This window comes from Heteronotia binoei, chromosome 12 (assembly GCF_032191835.1).
Source record: "Heteronotia binoei isolate CCM8104 ecotype False Entrance Well chromosome 12, APGP_CSIRO_Hbin_v1, whole genome shotgun sequence".
In the NCBI taxonomy this organism is placed as follows: domain Eukaryota; kingdom Metazoa; phylum Chordata; class Lepidosauria; order Squamata; family Gekkonidae; genus Heteronotia; species Heteronotia binoei.
In genome coordinates, this window is record NC_083234.1 from 12038191 (window position 1) to 12063540 (window position 25350).

The 25350-nt window shown below is 47.3% G+C and overlaps 1 protein-coding gene across 2 annotated transcripts in view; it reads left to right on the forward strand.

Annotated features, from left to right (window-relative positions):
- POU2F3 (POU class 2 homeobox 3) overlaps positions 1-25350 on the forward strand; it is a 183930-nt gene that overhangs the window by 60621 nt on the left and 97959 nt on the right. For both annotated transcript variants that reach the window (XM_060251847.1, XM_060251848.1), the window contains one exon: positions 12161-12195. In XM_060251847.1, coding sequence (XP_060107830.1) covers positions 12161-12195 — 35 coding nt within the window. The remainder of the gene's footprint in view (positions 1-12160; positions 12196-25350) is intronic.

Below are 25350 nucleotides of genomic sequence, written 5' to 3' on the forward strand. Positions count from 1 at the left end.
TACCGTCATAGACTGTATAATATTATATAAGAGCTTCTATACTTTTTGATGGAGATTGTTCATGTTGTTATCTGAATGATTTCTACTCCTACTGGAAACCAATTTGGAAATAATAGTTACATGTGACTTTAAGATATCTTCTAGTAATTTCATCACAATTCGTTTTGAACACTTTGGGGCTGCATATTTTTCCCGTGATTCTCTCCCATTCTGGCAGTCTAACCACTACAACCGGGGGTGTCGAACTCATAAGGGCCGGATCTGACGTAAATGAGACCTTGTTGGGACAGGCCATGCATGTACCTATTTAAGATTAGGTAGCAGAGATATAAACTTTATAAAGAACACAGACAAACACAATTAAAGATTTTTATAACAAAAGCTTAAAACATGCTTAAAACATTAGCACTCGTTGGTCTTAAAGGCACTTTCCTTGTATTTCTGCCATTGGAATCCAGGGAACTGGCCAAAGGAAGCTGTGGCTCTTTCCTTCCTTCCCCAGGGGGCTGGGAGTGGGGAGGAGCCTCTGTCAATAGAAGGAAGAGAGGCTTGGCTCTGTAGCTTTGCTGTGCGATTGAGAGAGCCTGAAAAAAACAAACTCTGTTTCCCCCCACCTCCTCCCCAAGGGAGGAGCTTCGGCTAATGGAGAAAATAGAAGAAGATGATATTGGATTTATATCCCGCCTTCCACTCCGAAGAGTCTCAGAGCGGCTCACAATCTCCTTTCCCTTCCTCTCCCACAACAGACACCCTGTGAGGTGGGTGGGGCTGGAGAGGACTCTCACAGCAGCTGCTCTTTCAAGGACAACCTCTGCCAGAGCTATGGCTGACCCAAGGCCATGCTAGCAGGTGCAAGTGGAGGAGTGGGGAATCAAACCCGGTTCTCCCAGGGAAAAGTCCGCGCACTTAACCACTACACCAAACTGGCTCTCCAAACTGGCTCTCCAAAACCTCAAAAAGAGAGGTTTTGCTCTGTAGCTCCTGCGCGATTGAGCAAGCCTTGCAAAGCAAACTGTTATGCAGAAGGAAGCAAGAGAGAGGGAGAAGGAAGCAGATGACAGCCAGTTGTTCAACGGCCTGATTCGGCCCCCGGAGTGCGTGTTTGACACCCCTGCACTACATGACAGGCTGGGCAGAAATAAGCAACCTGCTGAATGCACCCTGCACATTCTTGTTCTGCGCTGAACGTAAAGAGAATAGCCTTCTCACACGATTGGTAAAAAACGTTTTGCGTTTCAAAATGGTAGCAGGTAGCCCAAGCTCCAGTGTGCCGCTGTATCAAGGCTGCATGCGCGTCAGCAAATGCTACCGGTTAAGCCTCATTGCTTGGAGTGTGCAAATCATGTACAGTCTGTATATGGTGATGGCTCCGGTGCTCAGAGGTGTGTCCTCTTATCACCTCACTGACTTGGCTTTTCAGCCTGCCGTTGTCCTGTCATAAGCTGTTGGCCAGGGCCAAACCCGACGGGAAGTTCTCCTGAGCACCACGGAGATCAAGGGGCAAAGGGAACATCGTCAAGGCACCTTAGCTCCGGTTCCATTCTTCTCGAGCAGGTTTCTGGCGATGCCTTCCCCGGCCAATGGTTAGCGCTTGTTATGAAATCTGGAAATGCCAGGTGCAGAGCATTTCAGAATCCGGCCCCCTCTTGTTTGTCAATGCAAAACGTTGTTTACAGGGTTTCTTTTTTTCAAAAACAAAACGCTATCTTCAGGATACACAGAGAGTTGTGTAAAAGCTGCCGATGGTAATCTTTTCCCACCCTCCTCTGCCTGCCTCTTCTCCCTCGTCTTGTTTGTTGAGTTTGGCTTGTCCCGGCTTGCCTCAGATCAATGCAATGGACAGAGGCCAGGGTTTTTGGTATGCGCAGGCTTTGCCCGGCGCTTAGCGGGATGAGGCTCCCAAACGACTTCTTTAGATGCAGAAACGTCCCATGCCCTCTGTGGTCTCTCCGCATGATGCGTGCTTGTTTTTATTCGGCGGTTTTGCATGTTACATAGATAAGTGGCAAGAGAAAAAGTGTTAAAGGCTAATTGTATTAAAAAGTGGCGTTGCATTAAAAATGTGACGCAATAATTACTGTTTGCTTTGGAGGTTGTGAGCCTGCCCACTCTTGCGTTGGTTGTACCGATCACTTGGACTAGGGGTGTCGAACTCATTTGTTATGAGGACCGGATCCAACATAAACAAGACCTTGTTGGGCCGGGCCATGCACGCCATAAAATGTCATGCCAGGTAGCAGGGATATAAACTTTATAAAGGACACAGACAAACACAATTAAAGATTTTGTATCTCTCCCATGGGATCGGGCGCAGGAAGTTCTGGCTCTTTCCCTCCCTCCCCAGGGAATGAGGGGGCGGAGCCTCAGACAATAGAAAGAAGAGAGGCTTTGCTAATTAGTTCTGCTGTGTGATTGAAGGACTTTGGCAAAACAAGCTGTCCCTTTCCCCCTTCCTCCCCCAAGGAGGAGCCTCAGCCAATGGAGAAAATAGAGACCTTTGCCCTGTAGCTCCTGTGAGATTGAGCAAGCCTGGCAAAGCGAGCTGTGACACAGAAGGAACAAGAGAGAGGGAGAAGAAAGCAGACCTGCTCATGGGCCTGATCGGAACCCTCAAAGGTCCTTATCCGGCCCCTGGGCCACACACGTTTGACACCCCTGACTTGGAATGAGGAGATAGGATTGTGGACTGTACCACTTCAGATTGTAGGGGAGGGGTGTCATAGTTTGAATGCACTTTTACAATTTTTTTTAAATAAATAAAAGCAAAAATTCTTACATTTTAGAAACTAGCCTATCGGGTAGGCCTAAGATAAATGTTTCTCCGTGAGCTACTAAATTACTACATGCAAGGAGATTTTTTCTTCTTCTTTTATATTAAAGTAAGGAGATATTCAGAAATATGATCCCCCTCCTGCAGTGTGAATGGATCCAACTTCATTCTGCTCATAGAAAAGATCAACTCTTACTTTGCTACTGAACTATGGAGGCCTTACTCCTGAGTAAACAGGAGCATGATTGGACTGTCGCTTGGGGGTGGGTGGGTTTTTTTGTATTTTTATGTGCGTGTGTGTTTGCGCATCAGGAAGTCATCGCAACCTCTGACGACTGACCCCTGCTGGGGGGCTGGAGGGCATTCAGGCAGGTAGCTGAATAGAACCTGCTCCCAACTCATGGTATTCCAAGGAGGTCTCCCATTCAAGTTTTTGCTAGAGTCAAACTTGCTTAGCTTCTGAGATCTGACAAGATCAGGCTTGCCTGGGCTGTGTGGGCCAGGGTGCTTTTGTGTGTTTCGAGATTTTGTGTCTATCAAAAGACATTTTCACTTCTCGTGGTGTATACAACTCCCGTTTTGCCACCAGGGAAAATCGCTGGATGGACAGAAGCATTCGCATTCTTTGTTGGGTTCGATGCTTGGAGACTCAGTTGAGGAAGATATTGGATTTATATCCCGCCCTCCACTCCGAAGAGTCTCAGAGCGGCTCACAATCTCCTTTCCCTTCCTCCCCCACAACAAACACCCTGTGAGGTGGGTGGGGCTGGAGAGGGCTCTCACAGCAGCTGCCCTTTCAAGGACAACCTCTGCCAGAGCTATGGCTGACCCAAAGCCATGCTAGCAGGTGCAAGTGGAGGAGTGGGGAATCAAACCCGGTTCTCCCAGATAAGAGTCCGCACACTTAACCACTACACCAAACTGGCTCTCTGCCAGTTCTTCGGTTCTTCTCTTTCCCCTCCCAGAAAACTCAAGGGGAGTCTTTGGCTAAGTCATGGAGGACCATCAACTTTACAAAGTCCTTGCCTGTGTTGGGGAACAACACAAGGACTTTGTATCACACTTTTGTGAAATTTGATAGGGATGCTGGCTCAGTGGTAGAGTATCTGCTTGGCAAGCAGAAGGTCCCAGGTTCGATCAGTGCCATAAAGCCCATCTCCAACACAAAAGGGTCCAGGCAAGTAGGCGTGAAAAACCTCAGCTTGAGACCCTGGAGAGTCGCTGCCAGTCTGACTAGACAAGACTGACTCTGATGCACCCAGGAGGGTCTGATTCAGTCGAAGGCAGTTTCATAGGTTCATACATGTTCATTTGAACCTGGTTTTAAAGGAGGGACGGTGGCTTAGTGGTAGAGCTTGTGCTTGGCAAGCAGAAGGTCCCAGGTTCAACCCCCGGCATCTCCAACTAAAAAGGGTCCAGGCAAGTGGGCATGAAAAACCTCAGCTTGAGACCCTGGAGAGCCATGAATGGGGCTGTGGCTCAGTGGTAGAGCATCTGCTTAGTAAGCAGAAGGTCCCAGGTTCAATCCCCAGCATCTCCAACTAAAAAGGGTCCAGGCAAGTGGGCATGAAAAACCTCAGCTTGAGACCCTGGAGAGCCATGAATGGGGCTGTGGCTCAGTGGTAGAGCATCTGCTTGGTAAGCAGAAGGTCCCAGGTTCAATCCCCAGCATCTCCAACTAAAAAGGGCCCAGGCAAGTAGGTGTGAAAAACCTCAGCTTGAGACCCTGGAGAGCCATGAATGGGGCTGTGGCTCAGTGGTAGAGCATCTGCTTGGTAAGCAGAAGGTCCCAGGTTCAATCCCCGGCATCTCCAACTAAAAAGGGTCCAGGCAAGTAGGCATGAGAAACCTCAGCTTGCGACCCTGGAGATCCACTGCCAGTTTGAGTAGACAATGCTGACTTTGATGGACCGAGGGCCTGATTCAGTATAAGGCGGCTTCATATGTTCTTGTGTTCAACCCTTAAAAGCAACATGATTTTAACCATGGAGCAGGGTTGCCAGGTTTGTGTTGGAAAATACCTGGAGACTTTGGAGGTGGAGCCAGGAAAGGGTGGTGTTTGGAGATGGGAGGAGCCTCAGCACGATACAATGCGATAAAGCCCCCCCTTCAAAGCAGCCATTTCCTCCAGGGGAACTGATCTCTGCCAGCTGGAGATCAGTTGTAAAAGTGGGAGATCTCCAGACCCCACCTGGTGCCTGGCAACCCTATGATGGAGCCAACAGCACCTGCTCCCTGGAGCAATTTCGGGATGCGAAAACACTGGGTGGGGCTATAGCTGCTTCTCCCTGCATGCTGTGTTTGTGTCCATATACACAGCACGTGTGATACCAAGTTCTTATGCTGTTCCCTAGCTCAGGGGTGGCCAACGGTAGCTCTCCAGATGTTTTTTTTGCCTACAACTCCCATCAGCCCCAGGCTGGGGCTGATGGGAGTTGTAGGCAAAAAACATCTGGAGAGCTACCGTTGGCCACCCCTGCCCCAGCTAACATGAGGAGTTTATAAATGCGCGGTTGGGACCTGTAACTCAGCCTACCCTAACTTGCAGGTTTTGCTCTGAGTGTCAGCGAGATAAGAAACGAGAACTATTTTGTTCCCTGAAGCATGCTGTAGAATGGATAAATAATAATTATTTTGCCCACTCCCAGCCAGGACTACTGATGTCGTCAGTGAGAATTAGATTTAATTAGAAGATAGTTAAGAAACTAACAACAGTGCAGTTAGGGGATTTTTAACCCTGGACCCATGTACCCTTCCCAATGGTAGTGCCGCCTCCAAATTTAATTTAATTTAATTTAATTTTTAGATTTATATCCCGCAAGTGGGCTCCGGGTGGCTTACAACAATAAACAACAGAGTTAAAATAATATCATAAAAAAAGACACATTATGAAACGGGAGCAGCACAGTAAACAATCTTGCAGGCAGAGGCGGTAAACTGCATGCACAGCCAACAAATGCACAGCTGACATCCTGCTTGTGGACAGGCCTGTAGCCACGGGGTTGCATTTGGGCATGACGCCCCCCATGACTCGTGCAACGTCCGCTCTGGCAGGAGACTAAGGGGGGGGGGTCCTTTTTGTAGGTTAAAAGTCCTTTGGGTAGGAAAAATCTGCTTTCCTTTCAGCTTCTAGCTGGAGGTGTGAACTGACCATTTCATTGTGTCTGGCTCAGGGAGGTCGTGAGCATTTCTGAAGAGCTGTCCATTCTTTTAGCAGGTTTCCCCAAACCGCTGGGCTGAACTGCCCCCTGCCTCGCCCCTCCCCAAAGGAAAAGAATCCTGGACCTCCCACATTGAGCCCATTAGCTAAGGTTGCCAGGTCTGTGTTGGGCAATAGCTGGAGGCTTTGGGGGTGGATCTCTGAAAGGGCAGGGTTTGCGGAGGGGAGGAGCCTCAGCAGGGGGTCATTTTGTAGGGGAGAAGGTGCAGGACCGCTGTAGCATATCTCATTTGCATATGCCCCAGGATCTGTGTGCAGCGGGGACTCGGGGAGAGAACTCCCCACTGCATGCAGACCCTGGCTGGAGATTCGGGAGCTGTGCTCCTGTGAGCTCCTGCTGAATTCAAGCCCTGGACCTCAGCATGGCACAATGCCATAGAGTCCACCCCTTGAAGCAGCCATTTTCTCCAGGGGAGCTGATCTCTGTCAGGAGAGCCAGTTTGGTGTAGTGGTAAAGTGTGCGGACTATATCTGGGAGAACTGGGTTTGATTCCCCACTCCTCCACTTGCAGCTGCTGGAATGGCCTTGGGTCAGCCATGGCTCTGGCAGAGGTTGTCCTTGAAAGGGCAGCTGCTGGGAGAGCCCTCTCAGCCCCACTTATCTCACAGGGTGTCTGCTGTGGGGGAGGAAGGTAAAGGAGATTGTGAACCGCTCTGAGACTCTTCGGAGTGGAGAGCGGGATATAAATTCAGTATCTTCATCTACCTCACAAGTTTGTCTGTTGTGGGGGAGGAAGGGAAAGGAGATTGTGAGCCGCTCTGAGACTCTTCGGAGTGGAGGGCGGGATATAAATCCAATATCTTCATCTACCTCACAAGGTGTCTGTTGTGGGGGAGGAAGGTAAAGGAGATTGTGAGCCGCTCTGAGACTCGTCGGAGTGGAGGGCGGGATATAGATCCAATATCTTCATATACCTCACAGGGTGTCTGTTGTGGGGGAGGAAGGTAAAGGAGATGTTAAAGGTATGCTGAATGATTCCTTGATTACTTTGGCCTCTATTTACGCCCCCAACGCGGCTCAAATCACTTTTATAAAATCTACCCTACAAAAGCTAGCCTTTTTCCAAGAGGGAGAAGTGATTATAGGAGGGGACTTCAACCAGATAATTGACCCTATTTGGGACAGATCTTTTAAATCATCCACCCCATCAACTGCCCCCGCCTCACCTCTCCAATCTATCTTCCAGGACCACAACCTACATGACATTTGGAGGATCCGTAACCCAGGTGTCAAAGATTACACATATTTTTCAGCAGTCCACAATATCTTTACAAGAATAGACTACTTTCTTATCTCCCCCTCCCTCATGAACCAAATTACTCACGCAAGCATTGGTCTTAGAACTCTTTCTGACCATGCCTGGTTAGAATGTACCCTAAACACTGCTCCTCAAGACAGACCCTGCTTCAACTGGTCGTTAAACAGATCACTCCTATTAAACAAGGAATTCTGCACGCAGATCGAAAAAGAGATTGATTTTTATTTCGACAAAAACTCAAACTGCGGGGTTCCTTCCAATATCGTCTGGGATGCCATGAAAGCGGTCTTACGCGGCAAATGTATTTCTTTAAATTCGGCCTATAAAAAAAGAAAATTAGAACTTAGTCATAACATACTTGAAAACATCAAATCGCTAGAACAAAAACACAAACAGACTTGCTCTAAAAAAATCTATCACAAACTCCTACTGGAGCGGAAAAAACTGGAGTTACTTGAGGCCACCACCATCAGGAAAAACCTTCTTTTTTTAAAACAGAAATATTGGCATAACCACCCTCGTTCCTTGAAACTTTTATCTTGGAAACTTAGAAAAGAGCTAGGAGAACGACATATAAGTTCAATTTCTGACCCTAATGGCACAAGGCAATCTTCTAACAAAAAAATCATAGAAGTTTTTCATGAGTTTTACCAAAAACTTTACACTTCAACCAACCCCTCTTCCTCCTCAATAGATCGCCTTTTACAAGACTACCCAATTCTCAACCGTTTATCGCAGGAACACCTAGATTTTTTGGAGTCACCTATCACTTCGATGGAGGTGCTTCAAGCCATTAAAGCCTCTAAACCTAATAAAACACCTGGCAGAGATGGTCTACCTTCGGAATTCTATAAGAAATTTGGCTCTTTTTTAATCCCTCACATCACCTCAATTTGTAATTTAGCGCTCGACACTGGTCTTATGCCCCCATCTTGGTCCCAAGCAAAAATCATCCTTATACTAAAAAAAGACAAAGACCCTTTAAGTACCAAGTCCTATCGCCCCATTTCCCTACTCAATAACGACTATAAACTATTTACATCTATTTTAACAGCTAGACTGAATAAAATTATAGGTCATTACATCCATACAGACCAGTCGGGATTCATTCCTAATCGAGACATCACCGATAACACACGCCAAACTATTAATTTGATCCAATATTGTTCCTTTCAGAAGTTTGAATCCTGCTTTTTGGCTCTAGATATCGAAAAGGCCTTCGATAGCGTGGAACCGCTTTTCCTTCACAAGATCCTCCACTATATGGGATTCGGTCCGAAATTTAAAAAGGTGATTAGCTCTCTCTACCTTGAACCATCTGCTTTTCTTCAAATCAATGGACACCAATCTCCAGAGCTCCAACTCGAAAGAGGGACACGCCAGGGCTGCCCTCTCTCCCCAATTCTTTTCGCTTTGACCATTGAACCTCTGGCTAATTTAATCCGTCTCTCCCCCGAAATCCCTGGCATCTCAGTTCAGGGTTCATCATTTAAAATTAGTTTATTTGCTGACGATATAGTTTTGTACATATCTAACCCTCTGCAATCCTTGAGAGCCATTTTTTCTATCTTAGACAAGTTCGGGTCACTTTCTGGTCTTAGAGTAAACCACTCTAAATCTACTCTGTATCCAATTAACATCTCTCTCAACCTAAAGAACACAATAACCACTCTATATCCCTTTCACTGGACCACTGATAACTGGTCCTATTTAGGGCTAAAAATTCCCCTAAACTTCTCTAAATTATTAACTGCCAATTATACATCTACTTTTTCAGATATTTTCATCAATCTGAAACAGTGGGATAAGCTACAATTGTCCTGGCTGGAAAGAATCCACACCATTAAATCCTTTGTTTTCCCCCGTTTACTATTTCTATTTCGGGCCCTTCCTATTGTGTTACCTTCAAAACTGTTAAATTCATGGCAGCAAGCCCTGTCTGCCTTTATATGGAAGTACAAAAAGGCCAGAATTAAACTAACAACGATCTGCCGCTCCAAATCTAAAGGTGGTCTGGCGGTCCCCGACATCACTCGATATTACAAAGCAGCCATTCTTTCTCAAATGACTAAGATCCTATACCAACATTCTCCCCCCCCTTCTTGGTCTCTTCTTGAGGAGGCCCATTTCACCCCTCTTAAATATTATGAGCTCTTATGGCTCCAGAAATCTGACCGTCCTCCATGGCAATTTGTTAGCCCATTTATCAATGCACTTCTCTCGGTCTGGGACGCAGAGCGCTCTTTCCTCGCTCCAGGCCTCTCTATTATTTCTTCATTTATAGGCCAGAAATGGTTCCCTCCGGCCCAACCTCCTTCTTCTTTTAAGACCTGGCGTGACTCCTCCAAGGTTTTTCTTTTCCACCTTCTCACCCCTTCTAAACAAATTCTGCCCAAAGACGAACTCGACCAACAACTTTTAAATCCATCCCCCTGGTACCAATACTTTCAAATTAGGCATTTACTCCACGACTCTAAACTGCAATTGTCACTTTCCCGCCCAACAACCGATTTTGAACACCTGATACTCCATTTACGCGATTCTGGAAAATCAAAAGGTCTCATCTCACGGATATATCGCATTCTCCTGTCCAAGCTAGAATCCTCACTTCCATCCTACACAAATTCATGGCATAACGACTGTAAAATGGCACTTTCTCCGGACCAATGGGAGTCTATATGGGAAAGTGATATTCTACAATCAAACATCATAAACATATCCCAACAAAATTTCAAATTAATAGCTCGCTGGTACCTCACCCCTATCCAACTCTCACACATGATTCCCTCATCCTCCCCTGATTGCTGGAGGGACTGTGGCCTCAAAGCCTCTTATATACATTGTTGGTGGGAATGCCCTAAAGTGAGGCCTTTTTGGTCCACAATCTGCTCCCATCTTTCAACCTTACTGGGCACTCCAATTCCCGAAGACCCTATGATTATACTCCTTAATTTTTGGCCGAATTCTAAACTGTCACTCTCCCAAAGATCCTTACTGGCTAAACTTCTGACGGCAGCCAAAACAACAGTAGCACAATCCTGGAAAAATACCATTAGTCTATCCCTTGATACCTGGCTCTTGAAGGTCTGGGATCACGTCGCTATGGATAAGATACAGGCATCACTTGACACCAACGACTCTTACCAAGCTTACTCTAAATACATAGCGACGTGGTTCCCTATCCTAGGAAAAATTGACTCAGACCCATTCTATATTAACTCCCGTAACAAAAGTAGGCTGTATAGAGATTTCCTGTGGTTATAAATCTTTTTAAATCATTGTACTTTGCTTTACCAACTACGAATTACTTTTTCTTCTTCCCTTCTTAATATTGTATAAGTTAAAGGTTTGTGGGTTAATTTTCTTTTGTTGTATATGACCGGTTTAGTTTATTCATCTATGTATTGACTTATTATCTCCTTACGCTATGGTTGTACAAAATTTTTTCTTAATAAACCAGTTATTAACCGGAAAAAAAAAAAAAAAAAAAAAGGAGATTGTGAGCCGCTCTGAGACTCTTCGGAGTGGAGGGCGGGATATAAATCCAATATCTTCTTCTTCTTCTGGAGATCAGCTGGAAAAGCAGGAGATCTCCAGGCCCCACCTGGAGGCTGGTAGCCCTACCACTAGCTGGGTATAAGGAGTCCCTTTATACCTCCCCTCTACAACTGCAGATGGCCGGGACACACTCCTAGCTAGAGTAAAGCCCCTTCTAGTGTTGTGAGATTCAAGGAAGTACAGGTAGGCGGTGGGAGCAACTATATATCTACTGTTTGCTGAAGAGAAATAATCTGGGGAAATGAGAAGATCTGTTTGTCTTTCTGTATTAAGCACTTTCTGATTAATGAGTGATTTTGCCTGGTCTATGCTAAGGTTTAGGAGGGTTTGGGGGCAAAACACTGGGCCAGTGGGGGGAACCTCCCCATACATCGCCAACACGATGACGTCACCCGGAAGCGATGTCATCATGCCATGCATGGCCACTCTAGGGGTTTCCGGGGAAACTCTATGGTTTTCCTGGACGCTCTAGCCATTTGGGAGGGGGAAACTCTATGGTACAATCCGGGATGCAGGGGACTTGGCAACCCTAGGAAAACCTCAACTTCCTGATGGCTGTTTGGACTGCTTGGAGCCAATTGCATTGAAATTGGTCATGCAAGATAAGAGGGAACAGCCCCTAAGGATTCATGTTACCAGTGACCCATTTACATATAGAAAGAGCACAAATTCTGGCCTCTGCTCGAGTCATTCCCGTTCACTCCAAAGTCTGATCCTGACAGTGCTGCTGCAATTTGGCCTCTGTCATGTGAACAGAATAGCAGAAGGACACTTCAAAGGCAATTCCAAGGTTATTTCAAGCCCAACTATCCCTCCTCCCCCCCCCCAAAAAAATCCGCTCTGCATGAGGATCTACACACTAGTCATTGGGGAGGGAGGTTATTTATTTATCATCTGCCTCGCTCACTGAAACTCAAGGCAGATCACAGAATGTAAGTTGGGGTCCGCGACACATTACCCACGGGACGGCAACTCGCTCCACCTCTTTCACGCAGCAAACAAGATCCTCTAAAAGCCAGTTTCTGTTTGCGGTGCAAAAAAGGCGACGCTAGTTGCAGCCCCAGGGCAGAGAGTGTAAAATCCCACAGAAGCTGCCTTGAGAAGAGGAGCGTGAGAGCGGCATAAGGGGAGTGGGAGATCAGCCTAACAGAATTTGTGGCAGGGGGTGAACTTTCACGAGTCACAGAGTGAGCAGTGATCCAGCGACTCACAAAAGCGCCTCCACTGCCACCAATTTTGTTTGTCTTGAAGGTGCTCCGGGACTTTTGCTCTTTTCTGTTGCTACGAATAATACGGATGCCCACCTTGCTGTAGCCCTAATTAATCCCATACATTTTTTTCATTCTCTTCTAGGAAATGAACGAAACGGCCTGGATTTCAACAGACAGGTAAGGCTGGGGCTGGTTTCGAAGGATTTTACTTGCCTGTGCATCGTGCTTGCGTGCTCCGAATGCCGTTCGTCCTGGCACCCTTGTAACCAGAGTCATTTCCCCCTTTCTGCCAATGTTCGCTTGAGGTGGACGTACAGTGGCCAGCTCATCAACACTGCACGCTATCTGGCTTAAAACATATTACATTTTTCCCTGGATCCTTCCTGGGTCTGCACAATCAAGGGGCTGCTGTGGGTTCCATCACAGGGTTGCCAACTCCACATTTGGAAATACCTCAAGATTTGAGGGTGTGGCCTGGGAGGGTGGGGTTTAGGGAGGGGTACGATGCCCCCAAATCCAACTTTCAAAGCAGCCATTTTCTCCATGATCCATGGCTTTTTTTGTAGCAGGAGCTCCTTTGCATATTAGGCCACACACCCCTGACGTAGCCAATCCTTCAAGAGCTTACAGTAGGCCCTGTACTAAGAGCTCTGTAAGCTCCAGGAGAATTGGCTACATCAGGAGGATGCAGCCAATATGCAAAAGAGTTCCTGCTACCAAAAAAGCCCTGACTCATGATCTATGTAATCTGGAGATCAATTGTCATTCTGGGAGATCTCCAGCCCCCACCCGGAGGATGTGCAACGAATAAAGAATCACAGCAGAGAGTGACAGGAGAAAACCCTTGGATCTCTTGACAACCTGCCTCCAAAGAAGCAATAAGACAAATTCTTATAATATTCAAAACACTCTCAATCAAAGCATCTTATAAGCATACCCTGATATACAGAACACCCATAGTGAATACCAAAGAAAAGGTAAAGGTAGTCCCCTGTGAAAGCACCAGTCGTTTTTGACTGGAATTCACTGCCACAGGAGGTGGCGGCGGCTACAAGCATAGCCAGCTTCAAGAGGGGATTGGGAAAAAATATGGAGCAGAAGTCCATCAGTGGCTATTAGCCAGTGTGTGTGTGTGTGTGTATTGGCCACTGTGTGATACAGAGTGTTGGACTGGATGGGCCATTGGTCTGATCCAACATGGCTTCTCTTATGTTCTTATGTTGTTATGACTCTGGGGTGACTGACATCGCATCACGACGTTTTCACGGCAGACTTTTTTATGGGGTAGTTTGCCATTGCCTTTCCCGGTCATCTACATTTTATTTATTTTTGTTTTGTTTTGTACATTTATAGCCTGCCCTTTCCCGTGAAGGGCTCAGGGCAGATTCCAACAAGCTAAAACATTAAAACCAACAATAAAACATCTAAATAGTTAAAACAACTTCCCCCCAGTTAAATAGTTAAAACTTTCCCACCAGCAAACTGGGTCCTCATTTTACCGACCTCGGAAGGATGGAAGGCTGAGTCAACCTGGAGCCAGCTACCTGAACCCAGCTTCCCCCGGGATCGAACTTAGGTCGTGAGCAGAGAGCTCGGACTGCAGTACTGCAGCTTTACCACTCTGCGCCACGGGGCTCTTATAGTGAATACAAAGGAAGGATTAAATCCTGAAAAAAGTTCATATTCAGCCGTCTCTGATTAATAATCCCTAGTCCTTCCACATTCAGAGGAATCCTCGGTCCAGCTGCTCCTGAGGAGACCGTGTAGCGTTCCTGCAGAATTCCACTTCCAAACTGATATTGTGCACAGCAAAGATGCTTTGATTGAGAGTGTTTTGAATATTATAAGGGTTTGTTAGAATCATTGTCTTATTGCTTCTTTGGAGGCAGGTTGTTACGGAACCCAAGGGTTTTCTCCCGTCATCGCCTGGAGGATGGCAACCCTAACCCAGACTCCTGATGGTTTGTTTTGTTTTGTTTTAAAAAAAACTGATCAAACACGAATGTGTATTAAAAACCAACAAGGAAAAAGAATCTGGCAGCAAATAGAACTGCAGGACAGAAAAAGGAGAGCAGAAATCCTAAGTTTACTGACTGGGGTCCTCCTTCCTTCAGCGTTGAATAAGCTTTCCTTTAAAAAAAAAATTGCTTAACCTTCCCCTCCCCTCCCCTCCCCTTTAAGCTTGCTTTGATAACATTTTTTTTTAAATGCATCATCCGCCCGATACTTCCAATCAATCAGTAAATAAATCTACGTGGTGAACTTGGAATCTGAGTCACCGTTACAAGGCAGGGAAGCCTATCCCAGAGGAATCATCCTGAAAATGCAACTGCTAATTTATCTATCATCAACAGAAGGGAAACCAGTTGATACAAGCAGCTGAATCAGATGGTGAAGCCTTTCCTGGAATGTACCACTTCAGGCGGCAAGCGGGGAGTTGCATGTGCAAATTCTCTTTCCACTTTTTTTTTTTTTTAAACCCTCCCTGCACATCAGGGAGATGGTGTCTGAACCCTTCTTCCTGACATGCTAGTTTTCTATGTGCATGGAGTGGCGGGGGGGGGGGGGGTTTGCAAGACACCCCCTCCCCCATAAGGGGCACATTTCAGGAAAATCTTTTTTTTTTTTCCCCATATGATTCTGCTGGTTGTATGAACTGCCTACAATTCAACCCAGGGCAGGTAATGATAGGAAGGCCAGTCTCCAGGTGGCACGTGGGGATCTCCCAGAATTACAGCTCAACTCCAGCCTACAGAGATTAGTTTCCCTGGAGAAAATGGACGCTTTGAAGGGTTGATTTTTTGGCATTGTACCCAGGGTTCTCAGGTAGGTGCTGGAAAATACCTGGAGACTGTGGGGGTGGATCGAGGAGAGGGCAGGATCTGGGGTGGGGAGAGGGCCCAGCATAATACAATGGCATCAAGTCAACTTGTCAAAGCAGCCCTTTTCTCCAGGGGAGCTGATCTCTGCCCGCTGGAGATAAGTTGTAAAAGCGGGAGATCTCCAGGCCCCACCTGGAGGCTGGCAACCCTACCCCCTGAGGCTCCTGTCCTCCCCAGGCTCCATCCCCAAACCTCCAGGAGTTTCCCAACTAGGGTTGCCAATCCCCAGGTGGGGGCAGGGGATCCCCCGGTTTGGAGGCCTTCCCCCGCTTCAGAGTCGTCAGAAAGCGGGGGGGGGGGGGGGGGGGAGGGGAGGGAAATGTTTTCTGGGAACTCTATTCCCTATGGAGATTTATTCCCATAAAAAATCATGGAGAATTGATCCGTGGGTATCTGGGGCTCTGGGGGGGCCTGTTTTTTGGGGTAGAGGCACCAAATTTTCAGTATAGCATCTAGTGCCTCTCCCCAAAATACCCCCTAGGTTTCAAAAAGATTGGACCAGGGGGTCCAATTCTATGAGCCCCAAAATAAGGTGCCCCTATCCTTCATTATTTCCTATGGAAGTAAGGCATTGAAAAGGTGTGCCGTCCCTTTAAATGTGATGGCCAGAACTCCCTTTGGAGTTCAATGATGCTTGTCACAGCTTTGATTTTGGCTCCACCCCTAATGGCTCCTGGCTCCGCCCCCAAATTCCCCAGATATTTCTTGAATTGGACTTGGCAACCCTATTCCCAACCTAGATCTGGCAATCCTACCTCCCCATCTCCCATCAGCGACCAGACACGACTCGGCAACCCTATCTGCTGTAGCCTTTTAACGCAAACAAGCTGTGGCATTAGGATTCTGCCACGCACTGGCACGACTATTCCCAGAAATTGCTTCTGTGTGGCCACTGCAACATCTGGCTTCCTCCAACATGGATGGCCCAGATAGAACGATTAAGCCCCTCCTTGTGCCACACAGTTGTCTAAGGCGCAGCTGCTGTTTTTCATTCTTTCTGTTGGTTCGTACAGTTACTGTGTTTTAGATGGTGTTATTTATTTGATTATGGGGCACTTTGAATCTCTGAGGGGTGTATTGCTGAGAACGGCCTCAAGCGCCTGTTTGTAGAGAGGCAGCATGCAAATAGTTTGCATAAATTCCGATGATTTATGCAGGATGTCAACATGGAATGGAAGCCGTTTGAATCAGCATCGAGAGATATGGTTGTGTGACCTCTCTGTAGCATCAGACATACATGCAGGCCTTGAATTCAGCAGGAGCTCACAGGAGAACAGCTCCTGAACCTTTCTGAGGGATCCCCCTCTTCCTCCCCACCTACCTTGTCCATTGCATAGTAGGTGCAGCTGCATAACAACCCCTGGATTAGGAGAGCGGCCAGCCAGCCAGCCACCAGGAGCTTTGCCATGCCCCCAGCAGCCCTCAACCCCTGGAGAAGCCCGCGCCACCCTTTCTCCACTTCTTATGTGATTTTGGGTGGCGGGTGACTTGCTGGCTTTTTGAATGGGGGGGGGGGCAAGGAGAACCCCAGGTGAGCGAGGCCTACTTGAGCTAGCTGGATCTCTAGCCAGCCCAAGCAAGCCTCGCTCGCCTGGGGCTCTCCTTTCTAGCGTCGGGTTGCTTTTGACTGGTGGGGGTGACATACGCGAATGAGTTATGCTAATGAGTTCCACCACCTATTTTTCTGCGAAACAACTCCTGGATACATGGGAATAGAAGCTTATAACCATCAGAGTACAAAGTGGCTATGGGCCATGGCTTGGTGCTGGCATTCCCAATGTGGTGCCCTCTGGGCCAACCTCACGTCTTGGATCTGTTGACAGGGAAGGAGACAATCATTCAGATTCTGTGGGCCAAAGGTATTTAGGGCTTTCCTTCAAGGTCATAACCCACCCCTTGCATTAGGCCCAGGATCTATTTCATTACTTCAAGGGATCAGAGCTTATTCATACCACACACGCCCCCCAATTGTCTGTCCCCCCAAAATGTAAAACTCTGAACATAAGAACATAAGAGAAGCCATGTTGGATCAGGCCAATGGCCCATCCAGTCCAACACTCTGTGTCACATAAGAACATAAGAGAAGCCATGTTGGATCAGGCCAATGGCCCATCCAGTCCAACACTCTATGTCACATAAGAACATAAGAGAAGCCATGTTGGATCAGGCCAATGGCCCATCCAGTCCAACACTCCGTGTCACATAAGAACATTAGAGAAGCCATGTTGGATCAGGCCAATGGCCCATCCAGTCCAACACTCCATGTCACATAAGAACATAAGAGAAGCCATGTTGGATCAGGCCAATGGCCCATCCAGTCCAACACTCTGTGTCACATAAGAACATAAGAGAAGCCATGTTGGATCAGCCCAAAGGCCCATCCAGTCCAACACTCTGTGTCACATAAGAGAAGCCATGCTGGATCAGCCCAAAGGCCCATCCAGTCCAACACTCCGTGTCACATAAGAACATAAGAGAAGCCGTGTTGGATCAGGCCACTGGCCCATCCAGTCCAACACTCCATGTCACATAAGAACATAAGAGAAGCCATGTTGGATCAGGCCAATGGCCCATCCAGTCCAACACTCTGTGTCACATAAGAACATAAGAGAAGCCATGTTGGATCAGGCCAATGGCCCATCCAGTCCAACACTCTGTGTCACACAGTGGCCAAAAGAAAAATGCCATCTAGAGGTCTACCATTGGAGCTAGAAGCCCTTCCACTGTGCCCCTCCCAAGTACCAGAATACAGAGCATCACTGCCCCAGAGAGTTCCAACGATAAACTGTGGCTAATAGCCACTGATGGACCTCTGCTCCATATGTTTATCCAATCCCCTCTTGAAGCCGTCTATGCATGGAGCTGCCACCACGTCCTGTGGCAGTAAATTCCATGTGTGAATCACCCTTTGGGTGAAGAAGTACCTCCTTTTATCAGTTCTAACCCGACTGCTCAGCATTTTCATTGAATGTCCCCGAGTTCTTGTATTGTGAGAAAGGGAGAAAAGTACTGCTTTCTCTGCCTTCTCTATCCCATGCATAATCTTGTAGACCTCCATCATGTCACCCCTCAGTCGACATCTCTCCAAGCTGAAGAGCCCCAAGCACTTTAACCTTCCTTCATAGGGAGAGTGTTCCAACCCTTGAATCATTCCAGTTGCCCTTTTCTGCACTTTTTCCACTTCTGCGCTTTTCCCAGTTTCTCTAGGCTAAAGGGCCCCTGTTCTGGTCCCTGCTCTTCTCGGCACAGCTCGAGGGCAGAAACGAAATCGATCCCAATCTTGGTTTTTCCACCCGAGCATCTTCCAAGTTCCTCAGACAAGAGTCTGGCTGGGATTCGTTGTCAATGCTGCTTTTGTTCATTCCTTCGGTGTTCCCATCTCGACATGTATCAATGTGTTGACTCACGCACGTCTTGGAGATAAGCAAGTGTTTGTCAAGAAACACACCTGCCGCGGCCGTGACTCGCTTTGACAGATGTCGTTCGCAGAGAAAATATCCACAGGAGATGTTCTGGGTGATAAGGCTCAGAGCTACTTCCAGGTGAACCCACCTGTGCATTAAGGTCTTACTATTTGTTGCCTGTCCTACTGTCCAAAGTAGGGGGAGTAGCAATGGAGGATGAGTCCTTCTTGATTGTGGGACTGAGCCTCTGCCACTCCCCTCCCCTTGGGTAACAGTTTGTGATTTTTTTTTTTGTCTGTATCCCACTCTCCTGGTTTTCTGCAAACTATGCAAAACCGATTCAGTCTTGGTCTGAAGCAACAGAACAGATTTGAGTCTGGGGGCACCTTTAAGACCGCCAAAGTTTAATTCCGGGCATCAGCTTTCATGCGCATGCACAGATACAGAAGCTCTATCTATATATGTAAGGGTCGAGGAAGTCTGTTTCGATGTATCTGATGAAGTGGGCATGCACACAGAAGCTTCTACCCAGAATTAAACTTTGGTGGCCTTAAAGGTGCCACTGGACTCAAACGTCGTTCTATGCAAAACTGAATTATGCAAGAGGTCTTTTCTACACAGGCAATAGAAATGCAGTGTATAAAATGATTCACAGAGGGCGTTTTCCCACATAGCTTACCTCGGAGCGACGTCCCTCTTCACCGCGCAGCGTCGGCGCGGATTTCGCACCAACTGCTCCGCAGAACCAGGAAGAGCCGCGGCTTTTGCGTCGCGGATGTAAACTGGTTTTTAGCGGTTTACATCTGCGACACAAAAGCCGCAGCTCTTCCTGGTTCTGTGGAGCAGTTGGTGCAAAATCCGCGCAGACGCTGCGCGGTGAAGAGGGACGTCGCTCCAAGGTAAGCTATGTGGGAAAACGCTCAAAGTTACTTGGGCAAGTTATTAGGGACTGTGGTCTAAACTACTGTGCAGTGTTTGCTGCAAGCTGGATCCTGCTGTGCCATTTGCTTTTCAGTGCATTATGGTCAGGGGTCGTTTCGTAGAAAAATAGGTGGCAGAACTCATTAGCATAACTCATTAGCATATGCCACGCCCCTCAGCTAAAAAGCAGCTCGATTCAAGAAAGGAGAGCCCTGGGTGAGCAAGGCCTGCTTGGGCTGGCTAGAAATCCAGCCAGCCCAAGCAGGCCTCGCTCGCCTGGGGCTCTCCTTGGCCGCTGCCCCAGTCAAAAGGCGAGCAAGCCACCCGCTGCCCAAAATCACATAAGAAGTGGAGAAAGGGTGGTGTGGGCTTCTCAGGGGTTAATGAGGGCTGCTGGGGGCGTGGCAAAGCCCCTGGTGGCTGGCTGGCTGCCCGCTCTCCTAACCCAGGGATTGTTATGCAGCCGCACCTACTATTCAATGGACAAGGTAGGTGTGGAGGAGGAGGGGGAACCGTCAGAATGGTTCAGGAGCTGAGCTCCTGCTGAATTTGAGGCCTGATTATGGTAATGCTTATGCTTTGCTTCAGTTCTGTTTTTATATTTCTGGTTGGTTCTACAACCCAGGTCCTATTGCATTTGTTTATTGAGTGTCCCACGTTGTCAATTGTATCGACTCACTCTGTGTAATCCACCTGGGGTCCCAAATGAGAAAGGCAGACTATAACACGTCTAATAATAAATAATAGTTGATCTGTTGCAAAGTTCACCCTGTAATTACGTTAGGGTTGCCAATCCCCAGGTGGGGGCAGGGGATCCCCGGTTTGGAGGCCCTTCCCTCGCTTCAGGGTCATCAGAAAGTGGGGGAAGGGGAGGGAAATGTCTTCTGGGAACTCTGTTATTCCCTATGGAGATTTATCCCCATAGAAAATCATGAAGAATTGATCCGCGGGTATCTGGGGCTCTGGGGGGGGGCTGTTTTTTGGGGTAGAGGCACCAAATTTTCAGTATAGCATCTAGTGCCTCCCCCCAAAATAACCCCCAAGTTTCAAAAAGATTGGACCAGGGGGTCCAATTCTGTGAGCCCCAAAAGAATATGCCCCTATCCATTATTTCCAATGGAGGGAAGGCGCTTAAATGTGGTCCCTTTAAATGTGATGGCCAGAACTCCCTTTGGAGTTCAATTATGCTTGTCACAGCCTTGATCTTGGCTCCACCCCTAATGCCTCCTGGCTCCCCGCCCCCCCCCCCCCCCAAGTCCTCAGATATTTCTTGAATTGGACTTGGCAATCCTAAATTACATTGAAAAGGAGACTAGAGTCCCGTAAGAATTCGGAGTCTGACTGAGCTTCTACCATACAGCAGTATCTTTGCGACTGCAGTTTCTTTTCTTAACTTTTTTTTTTAAAGTATACACTGCCATTCTCTCCCCATAAGCGCCACCAAGGTGGCTGACAAATTCAGATACACGTCATAAAATCCCATCTTGAAAAGCAACAAAACCCAAATCATGGAAACAATTAAAACCAGAGCTGGAATAAATACAAAAAATATTTTTTAAAAAAAAAATCGTTGGTTGAAATTACCTATATCCGTTTATACCATTTGTTTTTTTCCTGAGCTTTCTTGCCTTGCTGTGTTTTCTTCCTAAACAAAAAGGTGGGGTGTGAATATTAGAAAGTAGAGAACTTTATCCAAGGACATTAAGGATGTTTTTCTCCGGGCCAGTGTGGCAAGGGGTCTTAGAGGTTTTGGCCATCTCCTGGGCATGGCGTCAGCAAGTCGCGGGACCACATCCAAAAGTTCTTCTGGGCATGGAGCAGGGGTCACTGGGGGTGTATGTGTGTGGGGGGTGGAGGTATTTGTTAATGTCCTGCATTGTGCAGGGGGTTGGACGAGATGACCCTGGAGGTCCTTTCCAACTCTAGGATTCTAAGAATCGCCCAGGATTTTGTCCTCACGGCAATCCTGTGAGGTAGGTTAGACTGGAAGAGTGTGCCTGGCCTGAGACCACTGAGTTTCAAGAATGAGTGGGGATTTGAACTTCGGTTGTTTTAGGGCTGCCAACCTCCAGATGGCACCTGGAGATCTCCAGCTATAATTGCTCTCCAGTTGCCAACGATCAATTGTCATGGAGAAAATGGCTGCTTTGGAGGGCGGACTCAGTTCAGTTCCGTTCATTTATTGTCATGAGCCATCGGCTGTTAAAAATCTACAAAAATCTCAAGAAAAAATGACAGTGTACTAAAAGTTAAAACATACGAAGTATCGTGTAAGGTATAACAAGGGTATAACAGCAGATGGAATACAATGGCAATAACAATAAAGATGTAGACATAAATCTAAAAGTTATCCCTTCACATTGCTGCCTTGGCACATATTTTTTTTTTGCTAGAGGGTAGGCTCTATAGCACTATACCTAGTAGGTCCTCAAAAAGGATATTATAGCATTGGAGAAAGTCCAGAAAAGGGCAACTAGAATGATTAAAGGGCTGGAACACTTTCCCTATGAGGAAAGGTTGAAACGCTTGGGACTCTTTAGCTTGGAGAAACATTGACTGCGGGGTGACATGATAGAGGTTTACAAGATAATGCATGGGATGGAGAAAGTAGAGAAAGAAGTACTTTTCTCCCTTTCTCACAATACAAGAACTCCTGGGCATTCGATGAAATTGCTGAGCAGACAGGTTAAAACGGATAAAAGGAATTCCTTCTTCACCCAAAGGGTGATTAACATGTGGAATTCACTGCCACAGGAGGTGGTGGCAGCCACAAGTATAGCCACCTTCAAGAGGGGTTTAGATAAAAATATGGAGCAGAGGTCCATCAGTGGCTATTAGCCGCAGTGTGTGTGTGTGTGTGTATATCTATCTATCTATCTATCTATCTATCTATCTATCTATCTATCTATCTATCTATCTATCCATCTATCTCTCTATCTATCTATCTATCAATCTATCATCTATCTATCTATCTATCTATCTATCTATCTATCTATCTATCTATCTATCTATCTATCTATCTATCTATCTATAAAAATTGCCCCTGTGTGACACAGAGTGTTGGACTGGATGGGCCATTGGCCTGATCTAACATGGCTTCTCTTATGTTCTTATGTCCTTCACCTTCCCAGGCTCCACCACCCCCTCCCCCCCAAAAAAAAAAACCTCCAGGTATTGCCAGAACCGGCAACTCTACTTCTTTTGATCTTCTTTGACTGTTTTGATCGCCTCTGTTGCTAGGCTGAGATAGAGGAGGACCAGATGAAATGTTGGACTTATTTCAGATTAAAAATGGAGGGGGGGTCATCTCTTTAATTATTCAAGGCCAACTTGGCAGGAAGGTATTTCTAGGATGACAGGATTCTTTTTGTCTGTCTAAGGATTATTCTATATGGAGCAGGATTGAGGCATTCCCACTGTCTTCTCTGCACCGTGACACGATGCACTCAGAAAAAAGCGCAACGTGCGGTTGATTCGCCTAATTCTGTTTAGCGCTCAGGGCATTTCCCCCAATGACTGGAGCAACGGGGGTGTAGAACAACTTAAAACAATGTATGCCGAAAAGATTAGCACTCTTGCAATATTTTGTTTACCTAACAGTTTCTGAGAACTGACATCTCTCGCTCTGAATTACTGCACCGCATTCTGGAGACAATGTCTGCGCTGTGGCAATCTTGAGTATGCCGCTCAGGTGTTGTTCAGATGTGTGTCCTCGACACTGCAAACCTACTTTTGATTTATTGACATTCATTACAGAAGTCTCATGGTCAATGCTTTGAGCCTAAGACCCAGGGGAAAGCATGAAAAGGCTGGGCGTTGTGAGCTTTTTAACATGTTGCTTCATGTGCTGGTCAGCCAATGGAGAAAATAGAAGCTTTGCTCTGTACCTCCTGTGCAGTTGAGCAAGCTCTGATGCAGAGGGAAAGAAGCAAATGATGGTGAATTGCTCATGGGCCTGATAGGAGCTCTCCGGGGGCCTGATGCGGCCCTCAGGCCACATGTTTGAAACCCCAATACAGCATACACCTCTGCAACTGTGGAAGGAGAGGGTACGCAGCTTCACACCATTCCAAGGGTGAAGCCACAGCAGAGGAGGGGCCACACCTCGCCTTATTACAGGGCCAGCCCTGTTTTGTCCCTCAGCTTCTTAGCCACAACACTGCTGCACCAGCTGTGAAGAGGAAAACATGCGGCCCTACAAACATGACCCAACCTGGTAGTTTAGAGGGTGGGGCTTGCCGCATGCCCTGCCCTTGCTTCCCTAATGTGGGGACGGAGCCTACAGGCTTGTCTTGTTTTTCGGCAGCTCTGTTTTTCTAGCTAGAGGTGGTGTCCTGCGTAACCTTCTGGCTGTTACACCCAAGGCCAGTCCTGTCGCAAAGAGGGGTTTTTCATATTTTGGAGCCCATGGCATCCATAGGCAACCCTCTCTAGAGTAGCCAGGTTCTCTACCACCACCACCCGGCCACCAGCAAGAGGGGGGGGGGGTAGGGTTGCCAGGTTGGGAAACTCCTGAAGATTTGGGGGTGGAGCCTGGGGAGAACAGGACCTCAGTGGGGCACAATGCTCCAGAGTCCACCCACCAAACTGATCTGTGTACATATGAACTTATGAAGCTGCCTTCTACTGAATCAGACCCTGGGTCCATCAAAGTCAGTATTGTCTACTCAGACTGGCAGCGGGTCTCCAGGGTCTCAAGCTGAGGTTTTTCACGCCTATCTGCCTGGACCCTTTTTAGTTGGAGGTGCCGGGGATTGAACCTGGGACCTTCTGCTTACCAAGCAAATACTCTACCACTGAGCCACAGCCCCATTCATCGCTCTCCAGGGTCTCCAGCTGAGGTTTTTCGCTCCTATTTGCCTGGACCCTTTTTAGTTGGAGATGCCGGGGATTGAACCTGGGACGTTCTGCTTACCAAGCAAATACTCTACCACTGAGCCACAGCCCCATTCATGGCTCTCCAGGGTCTCCAGCTTAGGTTTTTCACGCCTACTTGCCTAGACCCTTTTTAGTTGGAGATGCCAGGGATTGAACCTGGGACCTTCTGCTTACCAAGCAGATGCTCTACCACTGAGCCACCATCCCTCCCCCAAGTCTGAAGTTGAGCTGTAATTCCAGGGGATCTCCAGGTCCCTCCTGGAAGCTGGCATCCCTAAGTCCCTCCCCCGGCAACAAAAAAATATAAAATAACTCTTTAAATTGTACCCTAAAATTTGCCTCCTGAGGCAAACACTTCAGTTTGGTGTAGTGGTTAAATGTGCGGACTCTTATCTGGGAGAACCGGGTTTGATTCCCCACTCCTCCACTTGCACCTGCTGGCATGGCCTTGGGTCAGCCATAGTTCTGTCAGAGGTTGTCCTTAAAAGGGCAACTGCTGTGAGAGCCCTCTCCAGCCCCACCCACCTCACAGGGTGTCTGTTGTGGGGGAGGAAGGGAAAGGAGAGTGTGAGCCGCTCTGAGACTCTTCCGAGAGGAGGGCGGGATATAAATCCAATATCTTTTTCTTCTTCTTCTTCTTCTTCTTCTTCTTCTTCTTCTTCTTCTTCTTCTTCTTCTTCTTCTTCTTCTTCTTCTTCTTCTTCTTCTTCTTCTTCTTCTTCTTCTTCTTCTTCTTCTTCTTCTTCTTCTTCTTCTTCTTCTTCTTCTTCTTCTTCTTCTTCTTCCTTGGTGGGGCCCGTCCAGAACCTGCAGGCTCTTGTCCTGGAAGAAGGTCATGAATCCTGATGACTTTTCCCTCCTTTAATTTTTCTTTAATGGAATGAGATGTCATTCGAGGTTTTCCCTGGTGGCGGTTATAGGGAAGATTAGGGTGAGGGCTGAGATTAGGGGGATGGGAGAGCGAAACGGCTGGCCGGGATTCCAGAGCCAGCCCGACATCTAGCTGTTCAACGTAGTCAGTTCTGGGCCCCCGGCGGAGCGATCAATCTGTCATTAGGAGGAAGGGCTGAGAAGAAAATGTTGCTATTCTGGAAGGTTCTTCCCATCAGTTCCGAAAGGATGGCGGGAACTTGCGTGTTTGGGAGCCAAAAGAAAGGCGTGGCGGAGCAGAGAGAGATAGATTGGAGGTCCCTGCCGATGTACATCAAGTTTGGCCTCTTCGCCAATCACCCCGTGCTTGTTCTTGC